General features: G+C 39.3%; 1 protein-coding gene across 3 annotated transcripts in view; it reads right to left on the bottom strand.

Annotated features, from left to right (window-relative positions):
• The window catches only part of MICALL1 (MICAL like 1), a 32,309-nt gene that overhangs the window by 11,134 nt on the left and 9,157 nt on the right, over window positions 1-12,018 (bottom strand). For all 3 annotated transcript variants that reach the window (XM_032221263.1, XM_032221265.1, XM_032221264.1), the window contains exons 3-8: window positions 10,408-10,549; window positions 9,436-9,536; window positions 7,075-7,211; window positions 5,274-5,839; window positions 4,411-4,474; window positions 688-1,076 (exon numbers count right to left, since the gene is read on the bottom strand). In XM_032221263.1, coding sequence (XP_032077154.1) covers window positions 688-1,076; window positions 4,411-4,474; window positions 5,274-5,839; window positions 7,075-7,211; window positions 9,436-9,536; window positions 10,408-10,549 — 1,399 coding nt within the window. The remainder of the gene's footprint in view (window positions 1-687; window positions 1,077-4,410; window positions 4,475-5,273; window positions 5,840-7,074; window positions 7,212-9,435; window positions 9,537-10,407; window positions 10,550-12,018) is intronic.

Below are 12,018 nucleotides of genomic sequence, written 5' to 3'. Positions count from 1 at the left end.
TAGTCCTCCAAGAATAATCGGAGAAGGACTAGGTAATTGCATTTGTTTTGGAAGCAACTGAACAATCAAATCAATCATGATCTAGGTTTAGGTTTAGGTTTTATTGGGATTTATATGCCGCCCTTTTCCCTGAGGGGACTCAGGGCGGTTTTTTTTGTTTTTTTTTGTTTAGGTTTTAGGTTTTAGGTTTTTAGGTTTATCTATACCCGTGATGGCGAACCTATGGCACGTGTGCCCAAAGTGGCACGTGGAGCCATGTCGCCTGGCATGCATGGCACCTCCTGTTCCTCTTCTGGGTTTCTGGTGCACATGCATGCACAACAATCAACTGGTCTTTGTGTGTGTGGCAGTGCCGGAAACTGGAAGAACTAGTCTTCTGCTTTCCGGCGTGAGCATGCACGCCAGCCAGCTGATCATCCTCTGCGCATGCGTGCCAGTAACTGGAAGACTAGCTGGCCGGCACAGATGCATGCGCTGGAAAACAGAAGTTCCCCTGGGCAGCTCCTCTTCCGGTTGTGACCCCAACAAGCACACACGCATACTCCCTTTTCGGCACATGGTGCCAAAAAGGTTCACCATCACTGATCTATACTGCAAAAAGAAGAAGGCATTGACATGCTGAATAAGTCAGGATACCCATCTAGAAGGCATTTTTTCCCCATTTTAAAACATGCTGAAGAAACTCACCAAGTGGGAAGGCACTGGGTGCTCTTGGAGCTGGTCGCTTCTTTGTCTTGGGGCTGCTTGTGGGAGTAATGCCGTACCAGGGATGAGTAGGCTTGAGACCACCCTCCCTTTGCTCTTGCTTTTGCGTGTTCTGTGATATGACAACTTCCTTCTCCTCCTCTTCCTCGTCTTCATCTTCAAAGGGGTTATAAGGCTTTGGCTCTTCCAGGACAGCTCTGTCTTCCCTGATCTGTGCCTTTCCTCCTTCTACTCTATCTTCATTCTCTTCGAAGGCCACTGGGGAGCTTCCTTTGCTATTGCCTGGTGGTAGAGGAGCCGGCTTCTTCCTGGATTCTGTCTGAACCAGTGCAATCCATGGAGGGTCTCTGGGCCTTAGCAATTCACCAGAGCTGGTTGGAGGGCAAAAAAGGACAGAACATAAGGAAAGATGAAAAGGAAGACTGGAATCACAGCAGGGAAAGTTCTCCCTGAGTAGAAGAAGATGGGCAGATGTGTTCCTACGTCTCCTTGGGAGAAAACAAGATGGACTTTCTGATATGTATAGATCTAAATATTCTGCGAGTGTGTTACACAACACAAAGAAACACTATAAAGAAATAGCTAAACACAAAATAATTATTCCTGCAATTTCATTTTGTCTTTCATTTTAATTCTGTAAGTTTATATCCTTCAGGCTGCAAGTACAAATTTAAAAATGACTGGATAACAACAACAGTAATTGTTTCAGAGGAACAAAATTGATTACTTCTCTGTGCACACTTTCAGACTTCTTCAGAGGTAAAAGAAGCAAAATGAATTTAAGTAAATGTTATTATTAATTTCCTATATTGATAAAGATTCAGTAGATAGTCATGTAAATGGCCAGCTGCAACTTTTCCTTTGATGAATGAACAAACTCAGCTCCCACAGAATAACAGGAAGGCTGCTAAAATGAAACTTTAAAAAGTGTTTTCCTTAATGCATTATTGGATAAACTGTTCTCTAAATGGGAAATAGTTCTGTTGCTGAAGTCTTGTAATCCTATCCCTTTCATCTCAATAAATCACACTAAAGAAGACTCCTGTGGGAAGCTTGTTTGGAAAGATTTACTTGGGTTTCAGGCAACTGCCAAAGAACCTGACAGTAAAGTAACTCAGACTAAAAGTCTGCAGTGAAATAACTGTCTCTTTAATTTAAATGTGTATATAAAACTCAACAACTTGCATATCCCTGCAGATTTTAGCCTTCCTCCATCTACAATGAGGGTATAAATAACAAGCTCTCTTAATAAGGTGTAGATAAGCCTTTTATAACTTTGGATCCCCAGATGTTTAAACTACAATACTTACCATCCCTCGCAAGTAGAGAAGCTGACTAAAGATGGTGAATGCTAGAGTTCAACAACACATGCAAATCCAATGTTAGGATAGATTTGAGAATGCAAACCTCTCGTTATTTTCCCTCCTGCCAATAATTTACAACCCTGCTTGGCAGAAGCTGGGACAAATAACGGGAACTCACTCCATTACACAGCGCTAGAGATTCGAAACACCGAACTGCCAACCTTTTGATTTGACAAGCTCAGTGTCTTAGCCACTGAGCCACCGCATCCCAGATTCTCTCTACATTGTCTTAAATCTCAAAGATCCTTTCCTTTTTTTTTCTCTATGATCTATGATCTTTTCTTAAACGACAAAACTTCTAACATGAGGTTTTAAGTCCAGTGCTAAATAATTTCCCTTCCCTGAACTGAAAATGATTTAGCTCAAGTTAAGTTTAGGGGCATATTCCGGCACAAATTGTTCTGATCTAAAGAATGATGTTCTGAGTGTTCTGAGCTTGGGAGAGAACACAAGTGTTTTGAGCGTTTTGTTTCAAGTATGGATTAAAATGTGTTGGTTTTCTCTCAGTAAAAAACAAAATGCCTCTTCTTGAACAACAGCTCTTTTTCAAGTGCTGCATGATATTCTAAGCAATATGAATGGAATGATGCTTTACAACTGGATTCTACCTTTACATTTTTTCTGGGCAATAATAGCCTTATATATCTATTGTTATTGGTTCAAGATAGATCTAGAAATCTGACGGAGGGAAAACTGCAAGCATTTAAGGGGCACTAAAGGAATCATTCTGGAACTACTGGTAGTTCTGACAAGAGAAGAAAGAGGGAGAAAAAAAGGTATCGTTGCAAGGCATTGTTGGATTGCTCTCACTGCTGCTGATGAGCATATCTGTTTGTATTCTCCATTCCTTTCATCCCATTTTAGCTTAAGTATGCATTTCTTAAATGTTTTACTTTTACAGAAGTGCCAGGGAAAATATTAAAAGTGAAGAAGAAAGACACAAGCATTTCTTCACCTCATTTCTTCTTGCTTTTCAATTTAGCCTGCCCCCCTCTCCCCAATATTTCCCATATTTTCCAATATCTCCATCTTCCCACTCCAAATAAAGCAGGCTTGCTTACTTGGGAGACTTTAATTCTTATTAGCTGTTGCATACACACTACTGATAATGCACTGAGGTTTGCAATCCAAATACACTCCTTTATTTGAACTGTAAACAACATTTTGCCTTTCAATAAACCCAGTTCCTCCTTATCTACTGCTTAGCTAACAATGAGGCTCAAGAAAAGCAGGACTTTCTCTCTGTTGAATCCAATTCATACAACTTCAAGGCCTGGATTAGCAAGTGAAGTCTACTAAACATCTTTTGAAATTAGGGACGATCAAATATCTATTCACCCTTCATCCACTCTTGTTTATCTCTTGTAGCAGTAGGAAGCCTATGATGTTAGCATCTTTTCTAAGCAGAGCTAAGTAATTTTATAATGATTGAAGGTAGGCATTAGGTACATGTAACAGCTTGCTCCAGAGACATCATATCCGCATATGATATCATATAGGTAATAACACCACCTGCCCATATTTCATTCACTACTTCAGTGAGCAGGTGCATCAATGTTGCAATGAGGGAATAATAAGACTATATGGAATATATGTGTCTTATGATTGCTACAGAGTAGTGGAATAAGACTGAGGCCAATCTAAGCTTCAGCAGATATCGTTATCCATATTTAGGGACTGCTTTATGTTGAGCTGCTGGGTGTAGCTCAAAGGTGAATGTAGCCATGAAAAATATAATGCAGGGCTCTCTACACCATGGCTTTATGGTCAGCAGCATTAGGCAAATATGTGATAGCCAATGTGTCGGACACTACGTCAGGCCTGCAGCGGTTCCTTTAAGAATCTTTGGCCTGCCACACTCTCATTAAGGGGGGGGGGCAGGTTAGCAAGGGGTAGAATGTGTTGTTTTCAAAATAATAAATTCCTTCCTAGAAGCTCAAGGTCATCTTTTGTCTCCCAAACTTTTGCACCTGATCGGAAGCAGTTGGGCGTAAGTGCTAGCATGAAAGAAGAAGATTGGACCATATGAAGGACTGTGGGTGTGGGGACAAGATCATGAACTTTTAACTGGGTGGGATTCTGATGTAACTTCCAGGATTGGGATCCCATAGCACGATGCCAACATGCCTGCCTTATTAAATTGGAACTTTAAGCATAGTTTTGCCTTTGACTCTGATTTAATTCTGCATGATATTTGGAACGCTGGCATACTATTGGATTCAGCTGTGTTGGGTATGTACAGTATATATAATACATTTTGGGAGGGAGGGAGGGAGGGAGGAAGGAAATGTGGTAACACGTTTCCCTCCCTCTCAATACGTTTTGCAAGAAAGGAACATACCGGTCTGAGGAAGAAGGTCTGCTTCTGGGCTTTGGAACTGGAGGGCTGAGCTCAGGAAATTTACCTATTCCAGAAATGAAGAAGACATATCGTAATTAGGTGTTACTTTCTAAAACCACTTCCAAAATCATTACACTGTGATTATTTTAAAAAGTTTGTTCTTTGCCTTTATGCCTAGGAATGAAGGCTTGACTATGTATCTATTCAGTATCTTATATTAAAAGAGAGGGTTTTCTGGAGGAAGGTACACATTCTCTTATTTCTGGACTCTGCCATAATTCCTTGGCACATGCTTAAAAACCAGAGACCCTTTGGATGTATAGTACTATCATGCACATCATCCCAACCGGGATGGCCACTGCTGGTAGGGAATGATGGACATTCTGGCCCAACTAATAGGAAAGCACCAAATCAGAGATACCCTAGGAAAAACCACAGTTTTTCTATGTATTTCATATATTCCTAGTCATCATCAGGTTTCCCATCAGGACTTCAGACTACAAAGAAGTATTTAAATAAAATATTATTAAATTGTGGGTGCTAAAATAGGCCAGGTTTCCCTAACCTGTTTCTTCCAAATGTGTTGTATTACAATTCCCATAATCCCAAATCAGAATGACCATACTGAAATGCGTTATACAAAACATGTAAAGACACTAGACTTGGCTGGAGCAAGCAATACAAAATTGAATGAACACTTATCCGCTCTAGCATAAAACAATTTAGAAAAATAAGTGGTAAGGTTCCTTCCTTGTTTTATAAAACACACACATTTTCCTTACTTTGGCATGGCCTCAACATACAGGATTACAAGGAGTCCAGTTAGAAGGTTTAAATTACTTCCTGTGTCCATGTTTCCTTACCATTGACCAAATCAGATGGTGGCTCACTGGAACTCTCATTTTGCATATTGGCTCTGGGCCTTGGGACAGGATATAAGTTCAGTGGTGACAGACTGGCTGGGTCTGTGCTCCTCCGAGGGGCAGGGGTAGGTCGAGGCTCTTTGAGCTGCCCATGTTGCAAGCTAACCTTTTCTTGGATAAGTGTTGGTGGCTTGGTTGGTATAGGAGGCTTGGGAGGCAACTGTAAGCAAGAGCCAGAAGTGGAAGTGGGCACTTCATTCTTTGGCCGGATGCAAGGTATCTCAAGCTCTGTGCTTACTTCGCCAACAGTTCTTTCCCCCATTTTGCCCATTTCTTCCATGGCTGATAAGTGACTTTCTGAGATGCCATTCTTTTCTTCCATCTCATTACTCACTGTCCCAGCTTCTGTACTTTCCTTTCCAAGTGGCGGTTCTGGAGTTAGCTGGTGCTCAGTCTTCCCACTCAGTTTGCTCAGCTTACCGCAATGCTGGGTGCACACAAATGTGCCCAATTCAGGTCCAGGTTTGTAAGATCCAGGAATGAGGGTGCTGGAGCATTCCTTGCATCTGCCGGAGATGTGAATCCATGATCAGAAAGAGAAGATAAAGAGGAAAACACTCAAGTTCTTGCTTGCCTTTTGATAATAGAAGCACCCAAAGAAAATAAAATTCAATCCGTGATTTTGCTACAGATTCACTCAGAGACCGGGGGGGGGAAATCACTTATAATTTTTATCAGTTCCCATCATCCCCACTTTTAAGCAACAAGAGCAAGTGGGTAGTAAAAGTTTTCCATATACACCAATACATGTAGCACAAGCAAAGGCAGCGTTTTGCTGTTTTCCTTTCCCAACTAAGTTTCATTTTTTTCTATGTCTTTATCCCACTGAAACCTGTAAAATAAAAAAATAAGTTCCCTGCTCCTAGGCTACTGTAAATTCAGGTCCCATCCTGGAGGACTATGACATTTTGAATATAGCAGATCCAAAACTGTCACCACCAACAATGTCTACATGAAGACCAAATATCCGGAGTGACAATATTTCTGTTATTAAGCTCGCAATACTTTGTGTGGCTATATTGTAAGCCTCCATCTCATCTTCCCTGGAGAGCTTCTCCTTATTGAACTAGCCCATCCCATCCTAATTTCCTGTATCTGACCTTACTGCTTGTAGAAATTAAAATCCACAATTATTTTCCAAAATGAATGGCATAGAAAACTGTTGTTTTTTTTAATTGCATTTACTGTATTGCATTCATGCTTTGCCTTTTCTCCGAGAGTTCAAGATAACTGTATGTTAAGAGAGTTAAGTGGGATGTTTCCCCTAATTTTATCCCCACAACAACAATCTTGTGTGAAGCTATGACACGGCTCCACAGTAAATAGTAAACTCTCTGGTCTAAGTTCAACTCCTTAACCACTGTGCCTGAGGGGTTGAAGTTCTGGGTTTGCAATTCAACAAAACAGTCTCGTGAAGCTGAAAATGACACTACTGAATCTCACAGTACTGTAGTTTATATTCCTGTATTAAACAGTACCGAAAAACCAAAATAGGGTTTCTCTTTATTTCTTTCAAAGGTAAAAATTATGGGATCCACTTGAGCCTAGAAACTGGAGGTGACCTTTTTAAAAAAATAATAATAATAACATGGTAACATAGTAAATTGCAAGGACATCGTGGGCTTGAAAGGACTGAAAAAGGAAAAGATGTTCTAAGTTATCCTGGCACAACTACAGACTTTTTCTACAGGACTACAGACGACAGATCCTTTTTCAGTGGCCTTGGATAGGAAGAGCTCACCTGAAACACTGACGGTGGTAAAGTTTGCCCTCAGCCAAATAGCGCTGAACCAGGTGAACGTGTTGCTGGCAAGCTGCACAAGGGCTGCTAAGGAAAGTGTGCGAGGAATCCTCTGCCAGGCTTTCAGTAACACTGTCCTGAGACAACAAGAATTGAGATGAGAATGTCTCCATCAACTGTGATTTAGAGACTTGAGACTAGGTGGCCTTTCGGTTAAGGATATGAAAGAAAGACACACACACACACACACACACACACACACACACACACAAAGATTAGAATAATCTTTTTTTAACCCTTCTCTCAAAGTTGCTAGGTTGATGAAGTTGTAATAAAATAAATAAAATACTTATAAAGTGACTTGATGCCATCTGACAACTGTGACTGACACCCTTAAGAAAAGTCTCAAAATGTACTTATTCATCCAAAAGTAGCTATATTGTTCAGAGGTGCAATCGTAGCTGAGCTTTTAGCATTTTGGAATGAATGTTTTACTTTTTGTCATTTTAACATTGAGAGCTGGTGAATATGAAGATTGGTCTGATTTATGCTTTCTTTCTTTGTGTGTGCATCAGTCATCCTGGGACAAGTTTTACCCTAAACACATTATTTTATATTTTAAAAGAAAACAAAATAATTAGGAATATCCTTTTCCCCCCTTCCATCCAATCACATCCAATCCTCAGAGAAGTCCCTGTGGTTTTCTTGGTAGAACTGGTTTGCCATTGCCTCCTTGATAGGCATGAGAGAACATGACTGGCATTGTATCTAAGGGAAGGGATTAGAAGTTACAATCTCTCAGTATCTAGACTGATGCCTTAACCATTACACCAAACTGGCTTTATACACAAACTTTATATCCCACTTTTGGATCCTGTGTGCAACATAATATCTGCTTCTTTATGTACAATTTTCTTCACAACCATAAATCCCTTAAGCATATTTCTAATTCACAGGTGTCATTACATTTCACTCAGTGTATATTTCTTTAATAAAAACTTCTGGGCAGAAGTTTAATAAAAACTTCTGGGCAGCAAACTATAGAGATGAAGCAATAAAATTAGTAATGTAAATAATTAAAAGGGCTTATTCTTTACAGGCATCAAAGACTTGTTTTTCTTTGGCTTGGTCCTATGAAACTGTTAATACTAAAAGTTTCAGACAAAGAGTTATTGGAGTGGGGGGAGCTTTGGAAGGCACTGCTTCCTGGAGATAGCCAAATCAATGAAGAGTCTTACCTCTAAGGCAATCTTTGATGCAGCTTTTCGTCATGTAACTGATATATGGTTTGAAATACAATAATACAATACAATACAATAGCAGAGTTGGAAGGGACCTTGGAGGTCTTGTAGTCCAACCCCCTGCCTAGGCAGGAAACCTTATACAGTTTCAGACAAATGGCTATCCAACATCTTCTTAAAGACTTCCAGTGTTGGGGCATTCACAACTTCTGGGGGCAAGCTGTTCCACTGATTAATTGTTCTAACTGTCAAGAAATTCCTCCTCAGTTCTAGGTTGCTTCTCTCCTTGATTAGTTTCCACCCATTGCTTCTTGTTCTACCCTCAGGTGCCTTGGAGAATAGTTTGATTCCCTCTTCTTTGTGGCAGCCCCTGAGATATTAGAACATTGCTATCATGTCTCCTCTAGTCCTTCTTTTCATTAAACTAGACATGCCCAGTTCCTGCAACAGTTCCTCATATCTTTTAGCCTCCAGTCCCCTAATTATCTTTGTTGCTCTTCTCTGCACTCTTTCTAGAGTCTCCACATCTTTTCTACACCGTGGCAAAATGTACAAACCAAGTTCAACATGGCTACTATTTCTCCCCCATTTTTACCCCAGTCCCTGGGACCCTCCCCTCCTCCACCCAAAATTATCAGTGTTTAATACTTATTTTAATGTAAAATAAATTAAGTGGGATTAGTTTTTGCAAATGCATTCATAACTGAGGCCTGCTAAGTGGCAATTATTGCAACTCAAGTACTGTGGGGCCCTTGGCAACCTGTAGTTGTATAATCCCAGACAAACAATGTAGCATTTATCAAGTTTGTACTGGTGTGTCATACATGGCATGATGCAGGAGGAATGTAAGTATAATCATAAAACCCACAGAAAGACGTTAAGGGATCAACAAAACCCTCAATATGAAAGAAGGGAGAAGAGGATGAGTTGTTAAACCAGGCCCTTCAAATATGCAACAAAATTTCATCTTAATGTATGCCGATTAGTATACATTCAAACTGACAATAAAGTTATTCTAAGCCTAAAAATTGGCCTTTCTTAAAGTCCATGGATTCAGAAGCAAGTGCCTGAAATAGACCGGAGAGACCATGAGAGTTTCCAGTCTGACGAAACTGAATACCTGGGATGTAGATGTAGCTTCAAGTACAGACAAAGGTTTGTCAGTTCGCAGAATCGGTGAGGAGACAACAGCTGGGTGTTTCACAGGGATGCCGACTCTGGCTGCAAAAATAAAGAGAAAGGGGAAATTAATCTGTGACCCAATAGATAAGTCAGAAAAAATAAGGTATGGAGCAACTTTTCTCTAGTCAGTTAGGCTGATTCCTGGTACTGTTGCATTAGATTGGGGAAGTTGCCTTAAACATCCTATCAATATATTGTGGTATAGCTACAAATTATTTTGCCAGAGGCAAGCATTCCATGTCTTTTGAGGATCCAGAAATATACATCTTTTCTTTTCTAATTTCTTACTTGCACTTAGTAATGTCCTACAATGCTTTACTTCTTCTGTGCAATGAGAAAAATGGAGTAAATTCTTGGTCTCCTGTAAAAGATCTTGAGTAAAGGAGAGAGCCAGGGTGAAATAAGGAAATAGAGCACACCTGAGTTACATTACAGGTTCAAGACCAATATTCCATCCAAAACCTTAGGACCAAAGTCCAAAGCAAAGGGGTGACATAGTCTTTCTATATTCCATTATTATTTCAGACATATTTGGAAGGAAGACCACAGCCAGCCCTAACATTAAGCAAGGTCATAAAAGGATAGCTAAGGTTTTTGAACATATTACTTATCCTTTTTTACTGCCATAAGTAAGAAGTGTCACTAATGGGATGTTTTGGAGGGGAGGTTAAGTTGGTTATGGTGTTAGTACCCACAGCCCACACAAACACCAAACTCAGAGCTTTTTAAAATGTCATCCTGCTTACTATGGGATGTTTACCATTGGCAAATAACATTATGGATTCCTGGAGAGTCCACAGCCTCTAGCAAGGATTGGGAAACTAGTTCTGCCACATCAAAGGAAATGAAGGAACTCTTCCTCCTCAATATATAATTATCTCTCGAATAAATGACCTGTTGAAGCTCTCACCTTGGGTAGGGTTATTAAAATGGTTGTAATACTGGGACACATATGTCATGATGCTGAGGCAGTCAGGAACTTTCATGGAGACCATATCATTGGGATCCAACAAGGCAGGGATCCCCAGTTCTTGTTCAGCCACTTCAAATGCCTATCAAAGCAACCAGGAGAGAACAGTTAGTTGATGGAAGCTGAAAAAGAGGCAGACTCTAGTGCAGGGAAACTCTAAACTTCGCAATTTTAAGACGTGTGGACTTCAACTCCCAGAATTCCTCAGCCAGTTGATCCCTGCTCTAGTGGAACAACATGAGGTGAAAACAAAGGAAGAGAAAAATGTCAAAACAGATATTTAACAGAAAATTATATATATATATATATATATATATATATATATATATATATATATATATATATATATATGAATGCTGATTATTTATATTTAATTGAATTAATTTGAATTAATTTTCATTACCCTTAAATTAAATCAAACTTAATTTTGTCCACCACATTAGGAACATTATTCATAGGTAAAATAAGCCTCACAAGCCTGTAAATCATCACTGATTTATCATCTTAAAAATCACTTCACTATAAGACAGGAGCATCTACTTTGCTTGTTAGTAAGCAAGTACCAAGCCGTACTATTCCAGAATACTCAAAATGGCCTGTTATGAAGTCGAATCTTCCATGTTAGGATCATAACTTTGTGCAATATTGAGAGTGGCCTATGTTTGAGAGTGGAATGATCTGCATAATCCTAATTCTTATACCATCTTTTGAGTCCCTTCATATCAGAGAATTGTTCATGCATAGTATTTCTCTTTCCACATATGTTTGGCTGTAGTCAGAGTGAAACAAACTGACCCATAATTAAAAAGACAATAATGATGTAATAGTTGGTGTATCAGACTATGATTAAGACAACTCAGCTTCAAATTCCTATTTAGCTACAAAGCTTCAAATTCCTATTTAGCTACAAAGCTAATCACATGCCCTGGGGCAAAAAATCAGCTTTCAGCCTGTCTTATTTTGGCATAAATAAAATGGAGACAGCAAATTACAAGCATTGTCTTGTTGGAACACAAAAGCAATAAATGAAAAGGTAATAAACATAAAACAAACAAACATATAAAAAGTGATGGAAGACAGTGTGTTCTGTTTTTCTATGTATATCTTGTGGCAGGCCCCTTTGCCTCCTTTGAGTTGTTATACACACCTCTCTTTCCTTTCCAGCATTAAAATTCCTGCCCAATCCCTCTCCAAATGTTGAGTGCACAAAAAATTGCTTTTAGAAAATATTATACAACTAAATACATTTTAATTAAAAAGAAGTGATGATGGTATCATCCTAATGGACAAATGAAATTACCAAAGCAAAGTATTTGTAGTCATAGGCAATTACCAGAATCAATGAGTGAAGCAGAAATAAAAGAGATTAATGATGATGCAGATTTGCTTCTTATATAATCCATTACAATAGACAGAAGGTTGGACTGTTGACCAATTCTCAGCTGAACCAAAGTCTAACTGGATGAATCAATCGGTGTTCCTTAATCTAAGAATGCCAAAGCTTAGCTGCTTTTATGCAAAAGTCATAATGGAAAGTATTTGTAATTTATA

This window comes from Thamnophis elegans, chromosome 7, assembly GCF_009769535.1.
Source record: "Thamnophis elegans isolate rThaEle1 chromosome 7, rThaEle1.pri, whole genome shotgun sequence".
Lineage (NCBI taxonomy): Eukaryota > Metazoa > Chordata > Lepidosauria > Squamata > Colubridae > Thamnophis > Thamnophis elegans.
The sequence above is the reverse complement of the archived record's forward strand: the minus strand, read 5'-3'. Positions and strand labels throughout refer to the sequence as shown.